Here is a 27865-nt window from a genome sequence, read left to right as displayed (position 1 = left end):
AGTGTTACAAAGGGTTACATGGGCATGGTGGGTCTTGAAAATCCCCCAAAATATGTTATGTAATATGTGGACAGTCCCAGACACTTCACTAATCATGCTTCACTGGAAAATCCCCACTCCATTATCAAAGTGGTAGGGTTAGTCACTTAACACAGGAGATGGTGCTTCAAGCTGTTTGGTTGAAAAGCAGCTTTCTATGCAGAGTTCTACGAATACATAGACTGGAGAACTGATTGCGTAAGGAGGTAAAATCCCTGAGGTGTGTCCCTGGGTGGGTGGTCCTTGCCCTTTTATCGGGGCTGTTGCAGCCTCCTGGGAGAGAAGAGAGGGGCAGTTCAGTTCTGTGTTGCTGGCTCCACTGACTCGTAGGCAAACCGGAACATGGGAACTTCACTTGGGGTGGGAAGTCAGGGTGTGGGGGAGTGAATCAAAGCTTGAGAAGGAGGATTCCTTCCTTGACATTTGAAGGGTCTTAGGGTGAAGTAGCAACATACAGGAGGTGCTGGGAGATCTGGTTTCAAGTTGGCACCCCTCCCTACACTGACGGCCTGGCAAGGGCACCTCTCTACCCATGGTACTTGTCTGGCCCCCATCCCGTAGTACCTGAGCACCGCACCTCACCTGTGTGGCAGGGCAGTGCTATTGTCCCCTGCTGCAGATGGGCAACTGAGGTACACAGGCTAAGTGACTCACCCAAGATCACATGGAGTCTGCGGCAGAGCAGGAAACTGAATGCAGGTCTCCTGAGTCCCAGGCCAGTGAATCCCTGGCCCTTCCTTCCTCTTCCCGTATGGCTTTCATTCAGCTGTCCTATGCACCTGCTAAGTTAAGGAGCCAAGTTAATGACCCCAAGCTGAGCTATGTGCCCCTGTTACGGGCAGGAAGGCAGCCCCGTGGTTGGTCTGTTTGGGGAGAGCGAGTAGATCCGGATAGGACAAGAATTTTAGAAGAGTAAGCAGCGACATGCTTTGAACTGTAAAAGCAGCTGTGCTGGAGTGGTCCGAGTTGTCAAAGCTTGTCTGTAATCAGCTCTGCTGAGGCCTTCTAGAGGATCAGCTCCACCTAGGGCCAGACACACAGAAAAAGCCCTGGTTTGACCAGACAGCTTCCTCTGGTTTCAGGCAGGGCAAACGACATTGGTTTAAACTGTGTCTTCACCTGCCTACGCTAGGGAGCTTGCTCCTGAGTCTGGCCACCGCTAGCTGAAATCCCCGGTGCAGACACAGCCCCTGAGCCACGCCTACCTAGCCGCGTGCAGTAGGCTCTAGTTCCCCTAGAGTGAATTAGGGTGGGTGGGGGAGGACGAGGCAGCACCTGCAGCTGCTGTATGACCCGACAATCCTCTGCTCTCTGCAGAAGCTGCAAAGCCTCTGAACGCAAGAACCGTGGCGTCAAAGCCGACGTGAAAGGCGGAGGGGGCGCGAAGGAGAAGACGCTGGAATGTGGCCAGATTGTGTGGGGGCTGGCCTTCAGCTCCTGGCCTCCGTATGGCGATAAGGAGCAGGACGGCCTGCTGGCTCCGGGTCGGTCCTGTCTGATCCTTGCCACGGGACTCAATGACGGGCAGATTAAAGTCTGGGAGGTGCAAACAGGTGAGTGTGTGTGTGCGGGGGTTGGGGTGGCTTAAATCTGTTGGATTAATCCAGCTCCTGAGGAGAAGGATAGGGGCATCACTTCGTCCTGCAGTAGCCCTGCACTCGCTGTATCCCGGAGGGGGCTAGACAGTCTCTGCCTGCCTCTCCCCCTTCTCCACCACCCATGGAGTTTTTCTGGGCCCCTGAGCATGTTGGACTATAAGGTGGATAGAAAGCTGGCTAGATCATCGGGCTCAATGGGTAGTGATAATGGCTCCATGTCTAGTTGGCAGCTGGTATCAAGTGGAGTGCCCCAAGGGTCGGTCCTGAGGCCAGTTTTGTTCAATATCTTCATTAATGATCTGGAGGATGGCATGGACTGCACCCTCAGCAAGTTTGCAGATGACACTAAGCTGGGAGGAGTGGTAGATATGCTGGAGGGTAGGGATAGGATACAGAGGGACCTAGATAAATTAGAGGATTGGGCCTAAAGAAATCTGATGAGGTTCAACAAGGACAAGTGTAGAGTCCTGCACTTAGGACGGAAGAACCCCATGCACCGCTACAGACTAGGGACCGAGTGGGTAGGCAGCAGAGCTGCAGAAAAGGACCTAGGGGTTACAGTGGACGAGAAGCTGGATATGCGTCAACAGTGTGCCCTTGTTGCCAAGAAAGCCAATGGTATTTTGGGATGTATAAGTTGGAGCATTGCCAGCAGATCGAGGGACGTGATCGTTCCCCTCTATTCGACATTAGTGAGGCTTCATCTGGAGTTACCTTGTCCAGTTTTGGGCCCCACACTACAAAAAGGATGTGGAAAAATTGAAAAGCATCCAGTGGAGGGCAACAAAAATTATTAGGGGGCTGGAGCACATGACTTATGAGGAGAGGCTGAGGGAACTGGGATTGTTTAATCTGCAGAAGAGAAGAATGAGCGGGGATTTGATAGATGCTTTCAGCCACCTGAAAGGGGGTTCCAAAGAGGAAGACTCTAGACTGTTCTCAGTGGTACCAGATGACAGAACGAGGAGTAATGGTCTCAAGTTGCAGTGGGGGAGGTTTAGGTTGGATATTAGGAAAACCTTTTTCACGAGGAGGGTGGTGAAACACTGGAATGCGTTACCTAGGGAGGTGGTGGAATCTCCTTTCTTAGAAGTTTTTAAGGTCAGGCTTGACAAAGCCCTAGCTGGGATGATTTAGTTGGTGTTGGTCCTGCTTTGGGCAGGGGGTTGGACTAGATGACCTCCTGAGGTCCCTTCCAACCCTGATATTCTATGATTCCTAGTATTCCCCAGCTCTGATTCTCACATTGCAGCTCCTCTCCGATCCGAGCGGGCCTGTCCTGGCCCAGTGTGCCCCTTGAACCTGTCAGTGCTGCTTCTAAATCATCTGGCAGCAGCCATTCCAAACCTTCCCTCCCAGCCTCTGCTTGCGTGAGGAAGTAGGAGAGCTAGCCATGGCTGTGGTGGTTGGGTCACTGAGCCTGCCTTCTCTGTTACCACTACGGGTCCCTTTCTCCTTCTGGGCAGCAGATCAGAACTACAGCGGCCACTCCCTGCCAGTGGGGATGGCCTGGGGGCAGAGGAGACAGGCAGGTTGGGACTCCTGCCCATTCTCCCACAGGAGTAGCCAGTAACATTGACGTTCTGTGAACTTGACGTTTTGCCCACCGTCTCGCTTCCTGGTAGCGTGGGACAGGCTGCGTACATAATCCTTAGGGCAATAGGAGTTTGCTGGTGGCTAACGAAACTCTGCCCCGTGTTTGACTACATCCCTCGCCAGCTTTCGCAATGCCCTCGAAGCTGGAAAGTGCAGCTGGCAGCGAGGGATGTGTGTCCCTGGAGCTGCCCTGACGAGCACGTCTGTCCAACGTAGGCGGCGTTCCTGCAGGCGAGGCGAGACACGCTTGTGTCTGTGCCCATGGTGAGACCGTACTGAGCTGTGTGCTCGTGTCTGCAGGGCGCTTGCTTTTCAGTCTCTCCGGGCACCTGGACGTCGTGAGGGACCTGAGCTTCGCTCCCAATGGAAGCCTGATTCTAGTCTCTGCATCCCGGGACAAGACCCTCCGCATCTGGGACCTGAGCAGAGATGGTACGAGTAAGTGCACACGTCCCCGGGGGGTGTTCAGGTGGTGGGCCTCAGACTCTCAGGTCGTTACGAGTAAGGCTATGATTTGGTCACGGCAGTCACGGATTCCGTGACTTTACCGGACCTCTGTGACTTCTTTGGCTTCAGCTGTCAGTGGCTTGTGGCGGGGGCTGTGGCCGGAGCTGCGTGCCCTGCCCTGCCCTGTGGCCGGGGCTGCAGAGGGGGCAGTGCGCCCCCCTTAAGGCTTCCCAGGGCCGTGCGCCTGTGGCTGGGGTTGGAGCCTGGACTGTGTGCCCCAGCCCCGCAGCTGCGGCTAGCTCTGGAGCAGGTGCTGTGCACACCCCTCCCCCACCCCGTGGCTGCAGCCACTGGAGCCATGGCTGTACCCCCTCCATGGTGGGGTGGCTCGGCCTGTCAATCCCCCCACCATGGGACTCTAGCTATCATTCCTCTCCCCCACCTAGCCCTGCCCCCCCGGTTATTTTTTGTAAAGTCACAGGCTCCTGTGAATTTTTGTTTATTACCCGTGGCCTGTCCCTGGCTTTTACTAAAAATAACCATAGCAAACTCTTAGCTTTATTTATGAGCCCTTGTGCTACACTGGTATCGTCCAGAGGAGGGGCTCTGCTCTGCTTGGATGCCAGCAGGACTTTGCTGTCAGAGGTCCGCGCCCCCATTATGAAGGCGCTGAGCAGTTCGATCCCAGCTCATTGAAAGCACTTTGAACCTAACTCTGTGGAGACTCAAGGGAGCCAGGATCGAACACGCTGAGTTACCGTAGCACAAGTGAGCAGCAAGTGGAGCGAACTCCTGTTTTCCCCCTGCGTGGGTGAGGGATGCCCAGCATGTTAGGAATGCTGGAGGCTGACTGAGGGCATGTCTGCTCTGCAATCCAGGGCGTGGGTCTGGCTTGAGCAGACCTGCCCGAGCTAGCTAGCTTCGCTCTAGGTAGCATGGGTGCCAGAGCAACAGAGCTTCAGCACGGGCTGTGCCAGCCCCCCTGGAACCGTGGGTAATTACTTGCGTGGCTAGCCTGTGCCAAGCTCCATGCAGCCGCGGCTCCGCTACTCCGGTACCCAAGCTAGCTAGATTAAAGCTAGCTTGGGTATGTCTACACAAGCCACAGTCGCACCCGTGATTGCAGTGTAGACACTCCCTGAGAATAAACCCAATGCAGCAGAGAGAGCGTCCGCATGGGGAAATCTATCGGATCTAATCTAGTCTGAGACACCCCACTTCCTTACTTGGAAGGCTGGCTTCAGAGAGAGCAGGTGGAAGTAGGAATGAGCCCTCCAGCTCTCCCTGTCTCTGGACTGGAGGCTCTTCTCACAAACTGTTACTGCCATCCCCAGGTAAGCAGGTCCAGGTGCTGTCTGGCCACACGCAGTGGGTGTACTGCTGCTCCATCTCCCCTGACTGCAGCATGCTCTGCTCTGCGGCTGGAGAGAAATCGGTGAGTCTTGCCTATTATTGGCGGGGAGGGAGCGTGGTTTCATTTCTTGCCCGTTCAGCTGTCGGAGAGCCCACCTGCTCCTCCGTAGTGCAGACAAGCTGGCTTAGTGGTGTGTGCTGGCCCTCAGGTCAGCTCTTGTGAATGGACCGGCCTTGTTTTTATGCCCCTGATTGTTACCCATCTTGCTCTTCTGCCATCCCAGCCCTTCTCCCTGATGCACTGGTGGTTCTGTTCCATGGACTGGTCAGCAGGGGTCACCCTTGTGCATTGTACCCCTGTCCCATCCCTCACAGTATCTGCCCTTTGTCTTTCCCAGGTGCGGTATCCTGTCCTCCCCCACTCTACGGTGCTAGAGTCCCACAGAGTCCAAAGCCTCGTCCTCTTCGCTGTGTCTCACGCCCAGGGCTGCTGCTTGCTCAGCCCATGGGGGATGAGGGGAAGGGGCGGGCTGAGCCGAGAGCTGGTGTGCGTCAGAGTGGTGATGCCCGCATGAGCAGTGCCTATTTCCCCCCCGCCCCCCGGTGTCTCAGGAGCGAACGCTTGGCTGGTGATGTCCCATGAGGGATGATAAGAGAGATCCTTCTCTCCCTAGCATTCCCAGTCAAGGGGCTGCTCCCCTCCCATGAGCTGAAATTGTAACCCTCCCCCTGTGCACTCCCCCCCCCCAGGCCTTCCTGTGGAGCATGTGCTCCTACACCCTCATCAGGAAACTGGAAGGGCACCAGAGCAGCGTGGTGTCATGCGACTTCTCCCCCGACTCTGCTCTGCTGGTCACCGCCTCCTACGACACCTGTGTGATCATGTGGGACCCCTACACAGGGGAGCAGCTGAGAACGCTTCGGTAAGGAGGGTGGCCCCGGGAGCTTTCTGGGCATCAAGCGAGCACAGGGGCATTGGGGAGAGGGAGCGCTGGCGGAGAGCACGTCTGAGGGTGCTCCGGTATTTGAAGCTACTTGGCCTAGGGGCTCCTGCACGCTGCTAGCTGCATTCCCCCTGCTGTGCATATCGGTCTGTGCCGCTCCTCCCCAGGAGGGAGAAGAAGGTAAACGAATGGCCCTTTCCCATACACGAGGGTAGGTGGCTGCCTGTTACTGCTTTGTGTTGCTCTCACAGCATGGGAGGGAAGAGATGGCCCCAGCACTTTCCCCGTGGTGCATTGGAGTCTGTGATGAGTGCCTGGCCCTAGCCCCCCCACTGCTAGCACTGGGGCACTTTCCTTCCCAGTTTTTAAAGAGCAGCCCGGGGACTGGGCAGCTCTCGCCATGGAAGGACACGCAGTCTGTGGCATGCTCGCGGCCAGGGAAATGCACGTTTCACAGTGACACCTGTGAACTGTGCTCCAATACCAGTGACGAGGACTCTCGGAACGCAGGAGCTCTGATTTACCATGTGTCCATCCCCCCAACAACACCCCCCCCCCCCAGCAGCCGTACGGGCCAGGGCTCCAGTGTAGCTCAAATGGACGTGGTGAGTGAGCTCTTCCTTTTCCCTCCTGCTTAGCCACGTGCCGCTGCCCCCGGCATTGGACTATGGCAGTGACATCCATGCCAGCTCCCTGAGGTCCGTGTGCTTCTCTCCGGAAGGCTTGTATCTTGCTACAGTGGCAGATGACAGGTGAGGGACTTGGTATCTTATGGCTGCCTACTGCAGGGTCTCTGCCAGAGCAGTTAAGATGAGCTGCAGAGCTCTTCTCGGCTTCTGGTCCTCAGCTTTCCAGCAGGGACCTCTGCCTTTTGAAGCTGGCTGCTTCTGCCAGTGCCGGGGCTTTCAGAGCAGCATGACTTGACTCTGGTCTTGGTTTGATGTGTCTTTGGGACCTTGTTCGTTTGTCCTGACACCACAGCTGCCGGGGGCTGTAGACTGCCCATCACAGGTAGTTGTGTGTAACTCCTCTTTGGACATGGCTGCCTGGTTGCCATGGTGACAAGGCCTAAAAGTAGGATGAGCAGGTAAACCGCTGGCTCAGGTGTGTATGCCAGTGCCCTACCCAAGAGGGGGGTTGATGGGTGTCGCCACCATCACCTTCCCAAGACCAGTGTCTTGTTGGGCTACACGCCATGAAGCACTAACAGCATCCTGACTTGCCATAAATTAAGTTCTGCTGCCTCTACCCCCCTGGTGCTGTCAGCTGCCTTGGAAATCTGGGGGGGAACCTAGAGAGGATTCCTTGCAGATCGAGAGCCTATTGTGGGCTAAAATCAGGACTGTAACTTCTTGCTACTGCTTTTTGTCCAGTGTCTGTCCACTGTACAGGCAAACTCCCCAGCTCCTTGTCCCAAGGGGCTTTGCAAGGTTCTGTGTGCTTTTACAGAACCATTCTTTTTGCATGTCGGGGTTGGTGACCCTGGGAATGTCCCTGTGGAGATGGGGCTAACCCTGCTGTTGAATCATCAGCCAGATTACCGTCTGAGCCAGGTCAAGCTGGCAAGGGTGGTGTGTGTTGGTCCTTTTGTCCCAGCTGGTGCTGGTATCTCTATTACTTTTTTTGTCTGGGAGAAGGGTTAGGTAAATGGAAGTTCTCAGAAGCGGAAACCTCTTCCATCCACCCAGTTCGCTTATGGGCCACGGTCACAGTCAAGATACTGGGCAAGGTGGGCCATGGTCTGACCCAGCATGGCTGCTCTTCTACGTTCTTATGACCTTGAGCCAAGTCGCTTTATCTCTGCCTCAGTTTAAGCCCCTCTAAAATGGGTATAATGCCTGCCGCACAGTGGAGTCATGAAGCTGAAGTAGCCTTGTAAATTGCTTGGAGGCCTATGGATGAAATTTTCTTTAGAAATGTGTGTGCTTATTTTAACTTTGACGGCTGAGAATTTATTTTAGCTGATGCAGTTGGAGTAGCTAGTGCCACTTAGGTTTGTAAACTCCAGGGCCATCATCGTGCTTTTCTTTCTCTCCTTTAGACTCCTGAGGATCTGGGATTTGGAATTAAGAACTCCAGTGGCATTTGCACCCATGACCAATGGCCTGTGCTGTGTCTACTTCCCACACGGCGGGTTTATTGCCACAGGGTGTGTATGTTCTGTGCCAGCCCGTGGGACGTGCTCTGCCGAGAGCACACTCTGTTTGCGCTAAGTTTGGGGTGAGGGAGGCGGGGGAATGGGACTCCACCTTAACCTGAAATGGCTGCTGTTGTCTCAAAAGTGGGCATCCTCAGGCCCGGTCTCCGCTATAGGCTTCTGCCAGCACACAGCTGGGCTACACCCCTGACCGACACAGCTGCGCTGGCAGAAGTCCGAGCGTAGATGCTAGAGCAGCCCTTCTATCAGTAGAAGGTGCTTTGCTCCTGGGGGGTGGGGGTGTTTGACCATACCAGTACAAAGCACAGGGCTGCTGGTATAGCTGTGTCCACACTAGCACCTAGCTGGTGTTTTACAACACGATTCCTATACTGGAGTAGGGCTCCAAGTGTGGACATGACCTTGGTGCCAGGAAAGAGCGATGTTGAAAAATCCTGTGCTTGGAGCATTGTCTTCCCTCCCAATTCCCTACTCACCAAGCTTGGTTGGGTTCCTGCCTTATTCTTCCATCTCAGCTAGCAGCCCCCCTGTGCGTGTCCTGTCCCCCCCCCCGGGACTCTAGGGTTCAGCAGTGAGCTGGGATGTTGCAGTCAGCCTTTCTCCTGTGTGTCTGCAGCAGCCTCTGCCGGAACACACCGTGACAGTCCAGCTTTCTCAACCAGGCATGAGAGGCCTTGAGTGCGAGGTTTCTCTGGAGTGTGCAGGATGGGCTCTCATGAAGTCATCCCAGTCAGGGGTGGGGAAAAGGGGTGCGAGTGAGAGCCTGTGGTCTCCCATGGAGAGGAAAATCTGCAAGGAGGTTGCAAGCGCGTGGTCCGTGATTGATGACTATCCACTTCCTAAAAGCCCCGTGAGGGCAGCTTTTTCTTTCCTCCCCATGCAGGAGCGGGGTCAGGGCCACAGTCGCCAACTTTCACAATAAGCCAAAAATCAAGCTCATCCCATTTCAAAACAAGCCAATCCCTAAGAACCCCAACACTCTGTGACTGGCCCCCCCCGGCATGCAGTCTGGGACTGTGGGGGGCCCTCTGTACATCCCTGACTCTCTCCCCCCTGGCCCCTGCTCGCTGGGAGCTGATTTAAAAAAAAAAAAAAAAAAAAAAGCTGCTACAAGCCAAAACCTAGCCAAGAGGGGAGTTGGATTAAGCCAAAAACAAGCCCAATTTCTGCTTTCCCCCCACTCCCGGGTTTGGCATGTCTGGTCAGGGCACACATGCTGTTTGTTCAGATGCTGAGCTGCGTGGATGCTAACCTTTATCCTTGGTCTCTTGTTGCAGGACAAGAGATGGCCATGTCCAGTTCTGGAGTGCCCCCAAGGTCCTCTCATCACTTAAGCACTTGTGCCGTAAAGCTCTCCGCACCTTCCTAACAACGTACCAGGTGCTAGCACTACCCATTCCCAAGAAAATGAAAGAGTTCCTCACCTACAGGACCTTTTAAACCCTGTGTAGTACATGGGGTCCAAAGAAACCTGGAGGTGGCTGGCTTCCTTCCTTCCGAGCTTTGTTCTGGAACGGAGGAGCAGCTGGGGTTATAAAATGGTCACAAAGACCCACTATGTGCTATGGTTCTAGTGCAAGAAGGATTTCTGTTCCTCTGTTTGAGGCGTATCTTTGACCATGTAGGTTATTTTAATAAGAGAACCCAGCAAAAACATGCAGTGGGCTAGTTGATTGAGCTTTGAATTTGTTAGAACTCAATTCTCAGACAAGGAGGGGCAAGAGTTCTATGCAAGTGATCCATCCATTCAAGCAATGGCTGTGCAGGGCGTTGGATTCGGAAGGGCCCTGCCAACAGCAACGCAAGCTTCAATTCTCTCTCGGTGCTTTCACGTCAAGTGCAATTGCTGAACATTGTGTGTTAAAAGCTAGAGGGCTCTGAGAAGCCGCCTTCACTGGTATGGCAATCCAAACTCAAACCGGCACTTTCATGAATGGGAAACTGTGTCCCCTAGTTGAATTACTAAATGAGGCAGTGGCTTTCATGTTTATTACTTTCTTTGGCCTGGTTCCAAGATGGCTGAACCTGAACAAGTCTCTGTGTTGTGGGCAAAGACTTCAAAATAAAAGGTTTGTTTCCCCCTTTTGAAGAGTTAGAGATGCTCTTCCTAGAGCCATTTTTTGGGTGACAAAAGTACACGGCCCTGAGGGAGACCCAAATGTTCAGTTGCAGGGGCCTGGTGTGGAGTGAAAGATCCCCTTAATACTAGTGTGGCTGCCAGAATGAAATTGGCTTAATCAGCCCACTTGGCAGAAACACAAGTACTTGTGGTTTGGTTATGTGGTGTAAGGCAGATGTCTCCTGTGTGTGTAATGGAAAGATGAACACCTTAAGGACAGTGACTGGGGGTCAGGACGTGCTCTGCACCAAGCCAGCTGCTGGTCTGGTTTTGTGAAAATGATTTCAACTTTGGGCAGCTTTTTAATTTGTATCCCCCTGGCATACACTAATTGTGACAGAGCCTGGCTAGTTGGCATTATGGGGGAGGCCAAGCATGAACTTGTTAAATTTGCAAATGTGTGTGTGTGTCGGGGGGAGGGAAGGGGCAGATTTAATAACAACCACTAACTACCAGAACTGATTTGTTCACTTATTTTGACAAGTCTCATTGGATAATTCACTAATGTACTATCCCAGTAAATGTTCTGTGGCCCTGTTTTTAAGAATGGTGAATTCTTGGCACTATAGTCACTTCTTACACTTGGCAGAGAGACAGCAGCTGACAGGGCTCTATTGTCCTGTTCTTGTGCTGCTTGCTCACTTTCTCTCCAGCCAAAGTACTGCTTTTTGGAGTCTAATTTCCAGGGAGTTTTCCAGGCAGGGCTAATGACTCATGTGTACTGTATCAAAGAGGGGTGTGTGAGAGAAGCCGTCTCTCATACACCTGTTTCATTTGGGCTAGTTTCTGGCAGCAGTAACAGTACATGCTTTGTCATAATTGCTCCAGTCCCCCTTTTTATAATTACCCATGTATATACTGCCGTGCAACTGGAAGGGCTGTAAGCTACTTCAGAACACATGGCCATGACTGACAGGACAGGCTAACAACTTCCCCTTTTTAGAAAGATTAAATGTGGAATCTAGCCTAAAGAGACTAAGCTTTTAATATCCTTAAATCTTGCAAAAATACCCCCAAACCTTAAGTGCCACTGGACTTTCTGTTAAGGAGCACAAGTGACAGTATGGGTTAATTGGAAGACTGCTTGCTGTCCACACCATGCTGCTGTAATAGTAAAACAAAGGGGAAAGTGCCCCCTTTGAGTGGCGCGCCTCAGATTGGGTGAAGCTAGGTCTGATCCAGCGAACCTAAAACCAATGTGTTCAAGTTCTGAACAAGAGCTCATTAAAAGATCACAGCAGCAAAAGGAGCCCTTTCTCTAATGCTGGGAGCAAGGGTAGTGGGGGGAGGGAGCGTTGTCCCTTTAAACTAGCAGTTTTCTTGAAGATAGATCTTGGCCAGCAACTCTGAGCCCCATATGTGCACTGAACCTGTCTAGCAGAAAGGGGTGGTGAAATCCCCATCTGCACTGAAGAGCAGTCTCAACAAACCAGCCACTTGTTATACCTCAGTACCACAGCTGACCACCTCAGCAGCACCATGGGTACATGGAGCATCGCTCTCTAAGCTAGTAGAATGACTGGACCCTATCACTCACAGCTCTTCAATTGTGAATTTCTTCTGCATTGTATGTAAAGAGCATCCTGGGACACAGATGGGCCCAGTCGAGCATCCTGATTGATGAAGTTGAAGATGGCCTTAATTTTTACTTGACCACGATCTGTAGTATTGCTGTCATGTACACAGGAGCCGGAGATGTTTTTACAAACTTCAAGAGGCAAAATAAATGTTTCCCTTTCCTACAACTGATTACTAGTATGTCGTCATTCCTAGGCTGTAACTACACTAACCTACTGCAATTTAGGACGGCAGGCCTGAAGCACCTACTGTAAAGCCAGTTTACAGAATGTAGGGTATTGATTAAATCAAGAGACCCCTGTATTCTGCACTGGGTAATGGTACACCATCTCTGTTTAAGTAGATCCTTCTGAGACCAGTTTAGGCTTCCTGTGAAATTGTGTCATGGGAAACCTCATTTAAAGTCTCAGATAAGGGGAAAGCTCCAGCACCCTCTGCTATACACAATTCTGCCCCTAAAGTTCCTGCAGGCTAGATGGGTCAAATCTGCTGCTGCTGTAGGAGTGCCGTTCCATTAGTCAGGGAAAGTTAGATATTTAGACTGATGGTGAATTTTGACCAAAGTCTCCCAGTAGAAGCTGCTACAAGTAAGAGCTGGAACAGTGCTAAATATCAGCTCCCAGTAAATGAAAAGAGCTTGCAGCCTTAAAACCCAGCAACAGCCAGCTTCAGCTACACACTGTGTGCCACAAAGTCAACCCCTTCCTTGGGTGTAAGGGAAGAGATGAACCTACCTTACTTCCTTTCAAAGGTGTATTTCATGCTGCAGTGTATACACAGACAGTGCTCAGAAGTTGTCCATCGCCTCACACTTTGCTGCAAAGGGCTAAATTCTGCCCTCAAATGCTTGTGCTGAGTTTCTCTTAAGTCAGGAGCAATGAGGTGCATGTATCTGAAGGCCAAATTTGTCCCCTACATTAGAAGCCCCCTATACTGATAATATAGTGGATAAGGAACTGCAGAAGCCACTGGACTCGTGTGTTCAGACAAGGACATTCTTCTTTTTTACTTCTTCATGGGAGGGTGTAAACTGTGTTCGCAGGAAGCCACTGGACCTAAGCCTCAGCTACGATCAAGTCCCTGGTAACCTGAAAAGCAGCAATAAGGGAGCTTAGCTGAATCTTCTCGCTTGTCCCTGCAGCCAGTCTGTGCCTAAGACAGAAGAAAAGCATAAATGTAAATACTCCATTTGGCCAGACCCTACGCTGCAGGTATTGCTGGGTCTGTCCCAGCACAAGCTGGGCAAGATGTGGGTTTTACAATTAAAACAAAAACAAACAAACAAAAACCCCCCATGGATTTCATGGCAATAGCTTCTGGAAATATACAATTTGTGCTAAAACACATGCAGGGGCCACTGAAGAGAGTGGGCGCAGTCCTGTGGTGAACCAGGGGTGCAGCATTAACAATAAATTTCCCACCGGAGGGGTTCAGACAGGCCAATCATCAGCAGCTTGAAGATAACTGTTAGTGGAGAAAAGGCAGCAGGGCAAGCAAAGGAATACTCACTCGATGTCTGCCATTTTGATCAGTAGCTGGATTCGGACAGAAGGTGGGAAGTCAACTAGGGAGTGAGATGAAGACAGGTTAAGTAAATGTGGCGTTTTAAAAAAAGAGTCAAGCCATGTAAGGCTCCTACATGGACCTGCTCCACCCTGAGAGGAAGAATGGCTATTTGAAACAGTAACTGAAGATGGCTGCATAGCCCTGTGTTAGCTCTGCTTAGGGAGACAGCAGTAGCAGCCCATCTCTCCCGCACCCAAAACACATGCTGCTAATAGCCAATGTGTCACAGCCATAAAGACCGTGCGCCACAAAGCGAAACAAGGCGGGTCAGACAGTGCTGAACAGGAAGTAAAAAAATCCAAGCTGAGCTATTGCTCTGCAGCCAGCTCCATGCCAGTTCTTTCCCCACCTCTGGCCCATTGCAGTCTAACCAGTGAATGGAACCATGTACGGTGAGGAGTTACCCGTGGGGCTTCCTCTTCCCATAGCACAGACACAGTCTTCCTTTGTTACAGCCTCACCCAGGGTCCCCAGACCGTAGCCCGGCCCCAGAGGGATTAGTTGCCTATGGGTTAATGAGGAACACCATCTGCAAGCTACTTTGGTGGATATGCATGTTAGGACAGGGTGACCACGTGTTGTGGTGGCCGCCCAGGAGTATTACCTCGGTGCACAAACAAGTGGATCTGTGTCAGGATGTCATGCAGAGCCAAACCCTTCAGTGTCTTCAGCTCCAGGATTTCTGAGGAGAGAGTCAAGGGATTTTCTTGCACAGAATTCCAAAGCCTAGGAGTAGATGCCACCAAAACAAGGGATTCCTGTCCCCCCCGTTTACTGGATCCTTGGTGGGGTGAGCAACATACCAACTGGCACTCTTGTTGGCAAACATATAGGATCCAATCATGTGTGATGCCGCATGCCCTCAGCTCTGAATCTACAGCTGTGTGGGAGCAGGATCAGGCACTAAGCTCCCTGGCAGCGGTGCACAGTGCTGGGGGGCTGGAAATGAAAGGAGCTGGATCACATCAGCCCACAGGACAGCAACACCCAGAGCTTCACCATGCAGGGAGAGTGGCACTAATGCTGATCACCGGGAACCAGTGTCCCACTGGGAAGCACCACTCCCCGTGAGAGAAGGTGAGATGTAATTGTACCAGCTGGGGATGCTATAGAGATTTACATGAGTTACTTGCGTGGCCAAGTGTCTTATAATGCAAAAGCCTCCCTTTTCCATTAGCGCTATTGGTGAAAGAGGCCACGTGATGCCATCCCATCACCACCATGTTAGTCGGACAGCCCGTCTCACTCGCCCCTCAGGGCGGCGTAAGGAGGATGATCAAAAGGATACTTTTATAGGCAGTGGTGAAGTCCTGGTTCAGCATCCAGTCGAGAGTGTTGGCAATGTCAGACTTCAGGGGATGCCCCGTGCATGTGTACACAGTGTCCTCCGTCACCTTCCCAAAGGCCATGGTAGTGCTCTGCCAGGAGAGGAGGAGAGGTTAGAGGGCAGCTCTGGCCGGTGTGCATCAGCATCGGACCTTTCGGGTACGTCAACACGGGGATAAAAGACCCGCGGCATGGCCACGGCTGACTCAGGCTCCTGGGGTTTGGCCTGTGGGGCTAAAGACTGCTGTGTGGACCTTCAGGCTCAGGCTGGAGCCCAAGCTCTGGGACCCTTCCCCCTCGCAGGGTCTCAGGCTCCACCCAAGTGTCTACGCAGAAATTTTTCAGCCCCAGAGCCCAAGCCCAGCCAAGCCGGGCCAGTCACGTGTTGTTTATCCCCGTGTGGATGAACCCTCTGTGACTAGAACTGCTTTTCCCTCCCCTTAGCCCTGCAGGACCCATGCACCATGGAAGACCAAGCCGGATCCTGTTCTCCTTTGTGCATCATCAACAGAAACTGCTCTAAGTGCACAGATATCACCCATTATAAATCTAGGCTAGGCAACGGGGGCTGTGCGGGTGTCACTGGGCCCGTAAGAACCCAGAGACCGTGTTTTAGGAAGGAAGGACTCTGAGCTTGCGGTGAGTTGCAAGGAAGGTAGTTGGGGGAGCCGTTCTGCTTGTCATCTGAACCAGTCACTAAGAGGCAGACATGGAACCCCACCCACGGTGCCATTTCACAGTCGCTTCAGTACCAGGAGTGAAGAGGAATCTGCCGTGGTCTCTCTCCCACCCCTCCAAAGACAGTCTGTGCAATCAGTAACCGAACAGACTAACTTCCCCACCCGCCTTCCCTGTATACCATCTGCTGCTGCTGCAGCATTACTCAGCCACTTGCCAATGGTCCTCAGCCAGCGCTGGTTCCCCACAAGTCACTGCAGCACTTCAGGGATGCTGTGGGGAGAAGGGCTGAGGGTTCTGGCGGGCTCTGTGGCTGGAATACCATCTCTACCTGGCTTCTCCTGCTGCAGCCAGTCTCGAAGGAGACCCTGGGCTGGAGCCGAGCCAAGGAAGCGCACGCTGGGAAGCCTAGGCCCGCAGTGCACTCTTGCCTACAAATACCATCTGCAATGCTGAGTAAGTGGAGGAAGAGCTCCTGAATCTCTCCCTTAACCATGGGGATGAGGATGTTGCATGTGACCAACGGGTCTGACTCCCTGTGAACCATTCCACGCACGTGTCAAGGGAGGAGACGTCCCTCTGGCCATTACACAAGTGGCACCGTTGCCATTCTGAAATCAGCAATGCGGATACATAGGACTGTACCTGCAAAATATTCAGAGCTCTGCGCATGTCGCCGCTGGAGAGGGTCACCAGCGCTTTCATCCCATCTTCACTCACGTCAGCCCTGAAAGAGACAGATTTCAGGATGCACAGCAGGGGCCCTGAGCCCTGGAGAATTGCTGAGTCACAGAACAGCCACCATGGGACACCCCAATATTTGAACAGTCCTAATAATGTCACAAAGCAATGTACGGACATGGCACCGTGACAGGTTTGGGGCCCTCTGTCTCTATGCAAAATGGTATCTTTGCTTCACTCCTCTTCCCGGCTGCCAGGAGCAAAGACGACAGATCCTGACACCTCAGGATCATTTGTTCAGGCCGAATTAGACTGACAGACCGTCCATCCCCATGTGAGCAGGCAGCATGGGGACTGCTCTGCCAACTGTATTGCCTGGAGCGGGGCTGTGCAAGACAACCTTCAGTCAGCCCAGCAGACTCCAAGAGGTGTATGCAGGGCATGGAAAGAGCCATGAGGCTCTGGAGGCAGAAAGCAGGTATTCCCAGGGGAGAGGCCTAGTGAAGTAGAGGTGAATTTGCTGAGCCAAAGAGAAGCACTGGCTAGAAGCAGGTGTGCAATATCTGCCCCAGCGACAAGCTTCCAGCACACATGGCACTCATGCCTCACCTACAATACACCTGCTAGTCCTGTGGCCAATCACGTCAAAAGGTTCATATAAAAAAACCCAATACTTGGGACTAGGTTGAGCTCAGACTTGTTTCACTTGCTACCCAGCTCTTCAGAAGTTAAACACCAGCCCACAACTCTGCTATGCCACCATGGTTTTAACCACAAACCATGGCTGGTTCCATTTGTCTTAAAGAGCAGTTATACTCAGACAAGGAACTCTGAAGGGACACCCCCTTCTCTCCCAGGGCACAAACCCCCTGGGTGGGCACACAGGCAGATCTTTAGTATGAAAAGTAAGGAGCCAACGCAGCTGTAAGAGAGGGAGTGAGCTGGTTTCCCCTCTGCCTTGACCATTATTAACACAGTAATTAAGCTCTAATTAGAGCCTGGTTTTGCTGTGTTGCACCTGGGCAGGCCCACAGTCAGTGGAGGTGCTATTAGGGCAGAATCTGGCCCTGCAGAACCTTCATTGGTGGGGATGAGGGTAAGAAGAAAATCCAGCTCAAGTTCACACAGCTGACAACCAGTAGAGGGGACCTGAGCAAGTTTGCTCTGGAAAACCACAAACAAATAGGACTCCAGGAGGCCTCTCCTCTTTTCAGTCACTTTTCAGCCCTACATTTGCATTTGAAGCTCCAAAGCAGCTTAAGGAAGGGACCTGCTCAGAGACAGAGCCCCCAAGGACCTGCAGGCATCTCTAGCTGCCAAAGGTTGAAGGGAATTGATTTTGAACGGAACAAAAGAAGAGACAGAGGAAAACTACAGTTCCCTGCAGGGGGAGAAGTGTGTGGAGGAAACTGGAGAGAAGGAAAAAGCCAGCTGTTACTTCCAGAGGTAAGAGGAGGATTTAGGAGAGCCAAGAGAAATTGGGGAGGGAGGATTTATGGAAAGCGGTGAGGACACCTGTGATTGCATGAACAAAGGCAAGAGGCAGCTGAATAGGTCAGATGCTCCCTCGATGCAAAACTCCATTTCCATTTTGTTTTGTCTCCCCTCCCTTCCCCAACAATGTTTTTTACTCACATCTCTTCCTTAATGACATGCTGCAGTCTGGGGACCATGAGTTCTGGAGTCAGGGGGCCAAACCGGAACCTTGTGCATCTGGACTGCAAGGCAGGGATGATCTTGGAGAGGTAGTTACAGATCAGGCAAAACCTGGTGTTCTCGGTGAATTTCTCAATCACTGCAAAGGGGGGAGGAGGGGAAGGGAACTGCCAATCAGAACTTGCACCAGCCTGTGTTTGTGCAGTCAGAAGAGAGTTAGCGAACACACGTAGCATGAAATAGCTTGGAATTCCTGGAGCTAGAGTTTCACCTCCCAGAAGGCTTGACTCAAGCCCTTTATCCTTCCTTCCAAAGAAGGAGTTCCAGGAATTTACTGTGCGTGGCCCCTTTGGTCAAGACCTGGAACACCGAGCCCATGTCGTTATCATGAAGATACCATCCAGATTCCTCCTCTCTCAGCTGCCTTCAGGAGTTAACGTATATTGCTCCTTTCATCCCAAAGCATGGTACCGATGGATATACGCAAACGCACACACGCCACTTCAGCATGGGAGATGCAGTCACTGGAGTGTTAGGCAACAGCTACCTTGCCTACAACACTGCTACACACGCTGTCGTGTCCCATGCGCAGCGTTACCACTCGCTTGCTTGGAAAAAGCCTGAGTAGACAATTTGCTCAGGGTGGGAGGCAAAACTGCATGAAATCACAGCTGGGCCCTGTCTCAACAAGTTACCCTGCGCACCACCGCACCCTTATCTGTCACAAGCCGAATGCCACTCACCTCGCCGTAGGGCATTCTGGGCATCCTGGGTCATTGCATCTGCTTCATCCAGGATCACAAGCTTAAAACCTTTCCTAATGGAAAGAGAGGGGATGGCTGCTTCAGTCATTCCTGCCTGCAGCAGGTTCCCTGCCTCAGCACTCGAGCTGGAGGAAGCCCATGGAGTTGAGCCAAGCTTGGCCCTGGGAGATTTAGAGCTTGGAGAGACCCAATCCTACCAAAGCATTAACTCCTCCTTATACCCATCCCTTTTTTGGCTGACATCCAGTATTTCAAGCCATTGCTCCCAAATGATTCACACCATTTCACCCCAGACTCATGTACCCTTTACATACCCAGAATCCTCTATCTTCTCTCCCTTCCGCAGCACTGTCCACATACGGCCGATAAACAGACATTTCCAGAAGTGGCCATTGAGTGTTGGTGCCCAGCTCGACACACCCAAGGGCCTGACTGCCAGAGTTGCTGAGCTCCTGCAGCTCTCGTGACTTTGGGAGTTGATGTTCAGCATCTCTGATAATCTGGCCCAGGATGGGGCCCCGGAAAAGCAAGGCACTGCATGTCAGGGGCCACTTCTGAGTATGTTGGGCCTTGATTCCATTCATCTTTTAGTCCGTTCCCTCCACACTCTCATCCCAGATGCTCATCTCAGCACTCTCCCCCATCTTCCTATAGTAAAGCGCCCAAAAGAGAATACCAGACTGGAGCTGTGGGGACACGCTCCTCCCCTGTGTGTTACAATACCCCCCAGAGACTGCAATAACTTTCTTACTTATCTTCCTGAATACTCTTATTTCCTCCTCCCCTATCATGCAGACAATACTTTCCACACATCTCCTGTCCAGTCACTACCTACCCCACCCTGTAACTGTGTGTAACAGGTGGTTAGAAAGCATGTGCTTCCCCCCAAAAACTGACCATCCCCTTTTAAGCCAAGAGCGGTATTTCAATGTCATACTTTACATTCTGTGGACTCCTTGTGACTTGGTGCAGGTCAGGGAGGAGAAAGGGGCAAAGCATAGATAAAGGGAGAAACCACCTCTTGGGAGGCGAGGGATACCAACATGTCATGGCACTTACTTAAAGATTGTCCTTGTGCTAGCAAAGCTCAGGATGGGTCCTCTGACAACATCAATTCCTCTGTCATCCGAAGCATTCAGCTAGAGAGAGGGGGAGGGAGATGGCATTATTAATGCATCTTTGCACAGGAAGAGCTTGTCTACACCTGAAAGTTGCACTGGTGACACACTACGGTGGGGATTTAGATTTAGTTAATCTGGTGGAAGCCACTGTATGGACACTTATTCTGGTTGAAGAGCAGCTTAAGTTTACCGAGATCTACTGATGAAAAGTGCTACATATGAGCTATGTGTTGCTATTATTGTTAACAAGAATAATTGGGACAGGTTTAAACTAAATGGACATAAGCCTCTCAAACTAAAATAAGACACAGTGACTTATACTGGTCTAACTTAAACCAGGTCAATTTCCTTGGGTACACCAGGCCTAAGACTGCAGCGTATATGCAGGTCTCGATATCTAGAGAGGCAAAGGGAAACTGATCTTTAGCAGTGTTTGTTTATGGAGAAGCAGCACTCCAGGATGCTAACTAACCCTGGCTAGCCCTTCACTATACCGGGAGCAGAGTTATGGGAGTTGGAAAGTACCACCTTCAAATGAACAAGAGCGCCGGGGCCAGCAGGACATTGTGATTTACCTCTAAAACCATGGCATTGAATTCCTTGTCTTTATAGAGCTGTTTAGCACAGGCCAGAATTGTGGAGGTCTTGCCAGTGCCAGGTGGTCCATAGAGGAGAAGGTGAGGCAGACGATCTTCGCTGATGAACTTCTGAACTGATGAGAGATGGGTTAGAGGGTGAGGAAAAGAAGAGGCCCTTCTAATTAGATACTAAGTGAGCAGCTGTTGGTCTTCCTGCTCTTAGATTTAGGGGGCTAACCTGTAGCATCCCCTGCATGCTGAACTCCAGGAGCACTTGTGCTGTACTGCCAGATGCCTTCAGAGTGCAGCACATGCTCACTAGACCATTTTGAGAAGGGCACATTTGAAACAAGGTTTTTTTTGGGGGGGGCAGCTCAAAAATGCTTAAAAGTCCAGCTTGGTTTTGACACAGTAATCTAGTTTAGAGGTGTGCCCTTTGCTCCAAAGCATTTCATCAGCTATCTAGAGTCCCCTTGCATGACAGCCACCCATGGAATGTAGGGTTCATGAAGCCACAGAGGAGGTGGGAAGAGGAAACTGTGGCTTAGAATATCCTTGCCCTTACAAACAGTGCCATAGGATCTTAAGTGTCCACACAGTGCAGAGGAGGAAAACTTATCTGTGCTTACCTGAAAGTTTCTTTTCTTTGAGTAGAAAGAGCCACAAATCTCTTACAATGGGTACTTCAGCCTGCCTGCCTGCAGCTTGGAGGCAGAACTAAAGCAGGCAGCCATTAGCAGTAGGAAAATGCCTCACACCCTGAAGTTCCCTCTAGCTCAGTGGTTCTCAACCAGGGGTATACATACCGCTGGGGGTACGCAGAGGTCTTCCAGGGAGTACATCAACTCATCTAGATATTTGCCTAGTTCTACAAACGTCTATGTAAAAAGCACTAGTGAAGTAAGTACAAACTAATATTTCATACAAGGACTCATTTATACTGCTCTATAGAAGTACAATAGTTATATTTCAATTGATTTATTTTATAATTATAGTAAAAATGAGAAAGTCAGCAATTTTTCGGTAACAGGGTGCTGTGACACTTGTATTTTTTATGTCTGATTTTGTAAGCAAGTAGTTTAAGTGAGGTGAAACATGGGGGTACGCAAAACAAGTCAAACTCTTGACACTAAACTGGGGGGAGTGGTAGATACGCTGGAGGGTAGGGATAGGATACAGAGGGACCTAGACAAATTAGAGGATTGGGCCAAAAGAAATCTGATGAGGTTCAACAAGGACAAGTGCAGAGTCCTGCACTTAGGACGGAAGAATCCCATGCACCGCTATAGACTAGGAACCGCATGGCTCGGCAGCAGTTCTGCAGAAAAGGACCTAGGGGTTACAGTGTACGAGAAGCTGGATATGAGTCAATGTGCCGTTGTTGCCAAGAAAGCCAATGGCATTTTGGGATGTATAAGTCGGGGCATTGCCAACAGATCGAGGGACGTGATCGTTCCCCTCTATTCGACATTGGTGAGGCCTGATCTGGAGTACTGTGTCCAGTTTTGGGCCCCACACCACAAGAAGGATGTGGAAAAATTGGGAAACGTCCAGCAGAGGGCAACAAAAATGATTAGGGGACTGGAACACATGACTTATGAGGAGAGGCTGGGGGAACTGGGATTGTTTAGTCTGCGGAAGAGAAGAATGAGGGGGGATTTGATAGCTGCTTTCAACTACCTGAAGAGGGGTTCCAAAGAGGATGGATCTAGACTGTTCTCAGTGGTAGCGGATGACAGAACAAGAAGGAATGGTCTCAAGTTGTAGCAGGGGAGGTTTAGGTTGGATATTAGGAAACACTTTTTCACGAGGAGGGTGGTGCAGCACTGGAATGGGTTACCTAGGGAGGTGGTGGAATCTTCTTCCTTAGAAGTTTTTAAGGCCCGGCTTGACAAAGCCCTGGCTGGGATGATTTAGTTGGGGATTAGTCCTGCTTTGAACAGGGGGTTGGACTAGATGACCACCTGAGATCCTTCCAACCCTGATATTCTATGATTCTGTGAAAGGGGTACAGTAGATTGGAAAGGTTGAGAGCTACTGCTCTAGCTAACGACTTCCACAGCTGGGATAATTCCATTCTACTTTCCTAAATTACAGATTGTGTTAAATATTGATCAAAAAGCACAACAATTTCTCGTACTGCAGAGCATGGGGATAACCTCCCCTAATGAAATAAACCTGAATCTTTGGGTGTCAATTTCCATCTCTGTTCTGGATGACCATTTGTCTCCAGGGTGTGCTGGATCTGTGGATCCTATTACTCAAAGAAAGGAGATTTTCAGGTAGAGTGAAAATAAATGTCCCTATTCTTCACCATACTAAGGTCCCCAGCTTCATTACAACAGGGCTTTCATGCAGCATGGCTCTGGGGGCGGGGAGGGGGGAAACAGGATCATCTAAACAGATAGTTGTCTCCACGCCTCAGTGCCCTTCCCCTGGGCACTGAGGCGTGGAGACAACGTCTGCCAAAAAAAAAAAAAAAAGGTATTGGCTAATGAACAGATGACCGATACGTAGTATTTGGTGAAAGTATGCACTGATGGCCATTTAGTCACCTTGCAGCTCTCAATACAAGAGAGGAGACTTCTCTGCCCTGAGATTGTCCATGCCCCTCGCAGACAGGTGTTTGATAATTGACAGAAGGAAGAATAGTTCTTGAATTCGCTTTGGGAATGAATACTGACACAGTCGTGAGGACTCCCGGTCTGAATTCTAAATACAGTACTGGGTCTCATCTGAGAGCACTCCCATGGCCTTAAACAATGGACTTCACCTACTTAAGCAAGCTTCATTTGTCGACATCTTACTAGGACCCAACTGATCATCACTTCCTCCAAGGATCCCTTTTTAACCTGTCTGGTGCTGGTTGGGGGATTGGATTTGGCAACAGCAGCCCTCCTCTGTGAGGCAGAGACAGAGGAAGGTCCCACGCTAGGGTAATCAGACCTAAAAGCCATCGCCTCCTCAGCCAGAAAGACAAACAGTCCCACTGCTGCTCTCCCAAAGTGGTGGGAAAGGCGAGAGACATTGTCCAGCTTTAAATATGCCATTCACTACCTCACAGCTGGGGTCTTGACACACGTGGAGGCCACAGGGTGCTTTGCTGCTGTTTCCACATACAAAGTGGTCAGTCACCAGCCCACCAACCTGACTTAAAAACGAGCAAGGATATTTCTGGCTGGAAAGTCCAGTTTGCTTAATCCAACCACTGTCACATAAATCTTGGAGTTGCTCTCAGGCAAGAGAGAGCAGCTACTGACCTCCCCTTGGCACATGAAGTCAGGCGTGCTGGAACAATTTTTATAGGAGGAGAGCTAAGAGCCATTGACCCAAACTGTAAACCCCGTAGATAATGGAAACCACTTCAAGCTAGGAGGTGCAGCAGCACTCCACGCTCCCCTAGTTCCAGCACCTATGCCCGAGGTTTGTTCCAGCTGCCACTTGCAAAGTGGTATCAGGACCCCTTCAGCTTGCCACATGACCTGTACTACTCTCCTCAGCATCCAGCCAGAGCCAGGACTGTCAATCTACTGGTTTGAGGACTCTAACTAGCCTGAGCTTCCCAGGATCTCCCACGCGAACATGAAGAGAGTTGGGAATAGATCTGCCCAAGCGCCAGATTCAATGCCAAAGGCCCCTATTACCTGTAAGAAACAGACTGGTGTCCTGCTCTCCGTGACAGGGAGGTAGGCTCTGACATTTTGAGGCCGAGAGGCCAATACTCCCCCTACCATCCGCCAGGTCACACTGCCTGTGACAGCAGGTGGAGGGGGTCAGATGACATGTCATTTTATTATTATTTATTTTTGTTGTGGGGCTGATGCCACCCGAGAGCTTCCCTGCCCAGGGGAGGGGGCTGAGGTGACACCAGCCTGGGCGTGGCTGCCCGCAAAGGGCCTGTCTAGTGAGACCACCATTCCTTCCCGTTTAAAAAAAAAAATCTCCCCCAGTTCAAAGTGCTGAGTCCCGCACCAGCAGGGAAGGCGACTGCGTTCGCCTCTGTAGTGACTGGTGCACACAGGGGAACCCTCAGGCCTCCTAAAACGGAGGCCAAAGGAGCTAGAATGTAGTAAATGGTGCGGCAAAGAGGCCCCTTCCTGCTTGTTTGTTCTTCCACCGCAAGGCTGCTCTCCCTCTCATCGAGCCGCTTGGCCCCGAAGCTGGCTATACCAATCCCGACGGCCTCTTTTCCTTCCTGGGACAGGGGGCTGAGACGGCCCCAGCCGGACTGGGCTGTGAGGGGGGAAAACTGTGCTCTGCCCACACAGCTGGCCAAGCTCCCCACCACAGCTCTCGATGAGAGGAGTGAAGCAGGACCCACAGGCCTTGCCTTTTGCCTCTTCTCCGCCTAGCTCACTTCCGGAAACCTGCCAGGGCAGCAGCGACTATAAACACCGCAGAGGGGAAAAAGAGCTGAGGGGACAATCTCCCCAGGAGCAAAAACACAGCCCTAGGATGTGGCTGGGTATAAGAGAGAAATTAATTAGCAGTCATGTGAGCCAGAAATCTGAAGGGGGGAAGATGGGCGTGTTCCTCAGGAAAGCTCTGCAGCTGGGTGGTCTGGCCAAGCTGCTCCTTGCTGGGGAGGCAGATAAAATCAGGGGGAATTTCAGGGCATTCCCCAACTGCCAGTTGACAGACAGGTCTAGTTCTTCCCCCAAGCAGGCTGAGGTACTCACTGTAATGGATCAGTGGCCCCTAGCACCAAGAAGAAAGGATGATGACAAAAAACAAACTGCATGGAACTCAAGACTGTAGAGCTGGATAGACTCTCCAGGAAGAGGCATGTTAGTTTACAACAGTTATGCTGAAAGGCTGATAAGGATACAACAGGAGGCAGAAGGGCATCCAGTAAAGGGTGCAATGAGGACCCCCTTAACAGGTTAATTCTAAGCAACTGTGACACCTTCCACCTCTCTCTGCAATTTCGTACGGCTCATTATAGCATCTAGGTCCCCTCCCATATAAAAGAATCAAAGCATTTCCCCTAAAAAGGTTCATGCATGCCCAAAAAGGGTTTATTAGGAGAGACCCATGTTAAAATAATGGCAACACATCACTGATCGGATGTGATTCGATTTAACAGGCTTCTGTAAGCTTGCCACCAATTATAAAGATGTTTGTTTCCACAGCGAAAGAGAAGCTGCATTATCTAGCGGCTGGCACGTAATGTGGAGCCAGGACTCCTGGGTTCAACTACCAACTCTACCACTGACTTTGTCAGTGACCCCAGGCAAATCATACCACCTTTGCCTCAGCTGCATTATCTGTAAAATGGGAATTATAGTTGTCTACCTCAAAGATATCACGGGAACTCATGTCTGCAAAGGGCATAGAGAAGTTCAGATGAAAAATGGTGGCAGTATTAAATACTCACTGGTGCTCAGAATGTCCTGATGAGAAATTAGGTCACTCAGTGTCTGAGGACGATATTTTTCCACCCTAGAGATAAAGATATTTTAATATAAATGCAGATGAAGAGCTGAAACTTCAGGCATTTCACAAGTGTTGAAACCAGGTGTTCCAGGCATGAAATTTCTCTTTGTTCCCTTCCCAGTGCTGGACAACAACCCACAAGGCTAGATTAACACTCACCTTCAGTCTACTCTGTATTTGGAACGGTGTGCTGACATCAAAACCTAGTCCCCTGGTTCCGGTTACAGTTCAGAGGGGTCTGTTTTCTGAATCTAGTCTAAGATGGCAAAAAACTTCACAAAAAGAGCTAAGCTTGTAATTTTTCTTTCCAAATCCTGGAAGGGGTAGGCTCTGGCATTATCAAATCCAAACCCCAGCTGAATCCTAACACACAGAGCCCAGTCCAAGCACCACCTCATCCCAGCTGAGGACTTTTTAAGTAGGATTACTGCTGCAGTTCCCTCTTAAGTTTGGAAGCCAAGTGACTCTTTTGGCATCTACAGTATCTTTAAATACTCCAAAGGTTTGTCTTGCCCTATACATTTAGAAAAACCCTTGCATAAACCAGTTGCAGTGACATCACTTTATAGATGCTGCAAGAAGCACACAAGTTTAGGGACTAGATCCAATCCCATGCTTTTAACTGCAAGATACTATGCAAGTTCTAGGTCTTCACACTGGCCTTTACAGGGGATTGATTGGAGGTGGGCAGAGGAGATGCTGGAGGCAGCTTGAGCTGGGAGTTGCAGTATGGTCCCACCCCAAAAGAGCAGGTAAGGTGTGTTCTTGTGTGGCCGAGTACAGGACTGGTAGGACACCCTGCTTTATTATTTTTTTTAAACAAATGTTTTGTATTGAGCTTAGAGTGGACCAGGCCGAGTGAATGCAGAACTAGGGAGCCACCAAAGCAGGGTAGCCTTATTTCTATGGATCCCAAGGGTACTGGCTTTGGACAAATTGCCCCCGATACAGAAATCCATTTCCCATGCCAGGAGAAAAATGGCATTTGAAGCCATAGAAGACTTTATTGTTGATTTACCCAAGTGATCTCCCAGATGAGGTCCATGGAGAGGGCAGGCTACTCCAGCTCAGACCAGGCGAGCAAACCAGCTGGTCCCAACTTAGACAAACTAAGTGCCTGAGATCGATTCTGCTTCCCCAGCATCTCCTCTTCCCGCCCCTCGGGAAGGAATGGCTCTCTCAGCTGGACGCTGAGCGTAGGGCACAGGGAGTGGGTTTTGACAAAGGGGGAGGGGGGCACGCTCAGCTTCCCAGCCCCACTGACCCCTGCAAGAGGCCTTACAACCCTGCACTCCGGGGAGAGAGGCTCGTGACACTGCACAACCCCTTGCAGGGAGCAAAAGTTATTCTGACCTCAGGAACTGCTGCTTCCCTGTGGCTCACCCCATGCAAGGCTCCATTACAGAGCTGCTGCCTCCAGCCAGGGGCAAGAGGGAGAAGCGTGCTGGCTTTGAGCGATGCCCTCCGTGCAGACACCGCCGAGAGGACAGCTGCCCCACATCTCCCAGGCCCGCTCCTGCATGCGGCGGGGGGGTGGGGCTGGCTCCCCCCCCGCAGCTGGGGGGGAGCGGAGGGCCCCGATCCCCGCACACCCCAGGCCCGCTCCTGCATGCGGCGGGGGGGTGGGGCTGGCTCCCCCCCGCAGCTGGGGGGGAGCGGAGGGCCCCGATCCCCGCACACCCCAGGCCCGCTCCTGCATGCGGCGGGGGGGTGGGGCTGGCTCCCCCCCCGCAGCTGGGGGGGAGCGGAGGGCCCCGATCCCCGCACACCCCAGGCCCGCTCCTGCATGCGGCGGGGGGGTGGGGCTGGCTCCCCCCCCGCAGCTGGGGGGGAGCGGAGGGCCCCGATCCCCGCACACCCCAGGCCCGCTCCTGCATGCGGCGGGGGGGTGGGGCTGGCTCCCCCCCCGCAGCTGGGGGGGAGCGGAGGGCCCCGATCCCCGCACACCCCAGGCCCGCTCCTGCATGCGGCGGGGGGCTGGTCTCAGCCGCCCCACGGACCCCAGGCCGGTGGCTGCGGGGGCTGGATCCCCGCTGCCGCATGCAGCCGGAGGGGCCCGATCCCAGGCGCGGCGCCTCCCCTACCATGGCAGGTTCCTGCTCCGGCCGGCCGGCGGCGGCTTGGGGGCTGCAGGCTCCATGGGGCCGGGCCGCGCCTCCGGGGCGCGCGGAGCAGCAGCAGCAGCAGCCGCGGAGTCCGCCCGGCTCGCGCTCAAACCGCTCCCGGC

General features: G+C 51.9%; 2 protein-coding genes across 3 annotated transcripts in view; one reads left to right on the top strand and one right to left on the bottom strand.

Moving 5' to 3' along the window:
- Positions 1 to 11999, top strand: part of WSB2 (WD repeat and SOCS box containing 2) — a 22115-nt gene extending 10116 nt beyond the window's left edge. Inside the window, exons 3-9 of one of the 2 annotated variants that reach the window (XM_073313438.1) lie at positions 1357 to 1592; positions 3534 to 3665; positions 5015 to 5115; positions 5784 to 5956; positions 6616 to 6729; positions 8019 to 8126; positions 9413 to 11999. In XM_073313438.1, coding sequence (XP_073169539.1) covers positions 1357 to 1592; positions 3534 to 3665; positions 5015 to 5115; positions 5784 to 5956; positions 6616 to 6729; positions 8019 to 8126; positions 9413 to 9575 — 1027 coding nt within the window. In that variant the 3' untranslated portion in view covers positions 9576 to 11999. Of the gene's footprint in view, positions 1 to 1356; positions 1593 to 3533; positions 3672 to 5014; positions 5116 to 5783; positions 5957 to 6615; positions 6730 to 8018; positions 8127 to 9412 lie in introns of both variants that reach the window. The other variant, XM_073313437.1, reaches the window with a different exon arrangement.
- Positions 9735 to 27865, bottom strand: RFC5 (replication factor C subunit 5). The gene is made up of 11 exons (XM_073313439.1): positions 27723 to 27865; positions 25580 to 25644; positions 20200 to 20336; positions 19563 to 19642; positions 18483 to 18556; positions 17719 to 17878; positions 16048 to 16129; positions 14687 to 14816; positions 14003 to 14080; positions 13342 to 13396; positions 9735 to 12984 (listed from the first exon to the last, which is right to left on the bottom strand). The coding sequence occupies exons 1-11, from the start codon at positions 27776 to 27778 to the stop codon at positions 12888 to 12890; spliced, it is 1014 nt and encodes a 337-aa protein (XP_073169540.1). The 5' UTR covers positions 27779 to 27865; the 3' UTR covers positions 9735 to 12887.

The sequence above is a fragment of the Lepidochelys kempii genome, chromosome 15, assembly GCF_965140265.1.
Source record: "Lepidochelys kempii isolate rLepKem1 chromosome 15, rLepKem1.hap2, whole genome shotgun sequence".
In the NCBI taxonomy this organism is placed as follows: domain Eukaryota; kingdom Metazoa; phylum Chordata; order Testudines; family Cheloniidae; genus Lepidochelys; species Lepidochelys kempii.
The sequence above is the reverse complement of the archived record's forward strand: the minus strand, read 5'-3'. Positions and strand labels throughout refer to the sequence as shown.

Excerpts from the sequence above, each read along its gene's own strand:
- RFC5 (XM_073313439.1), bottom strand. The coding sequence starts at position 27,778 with ATGGAGCCTGCAGCCCCCAAGCCGCCGCCGGCCGGCCGGAGCAGGAAC. Across the intron at positions 20,337-25,579 it reads TCAGGACATTCTGAGCACCA|TTCAGAAGTTCATCAGCGAA; the intron begins GTGAGTATTTAA and ends ATCTCTCATCAG. Across the intron at positions 14,817-16,047 it reads GAGCTCTGAATATTTTGCAG|AGCACTACCATGGCCTTTGG; the intron begins GTACAGTCCTAT and ends CTCTCCTGGCAG.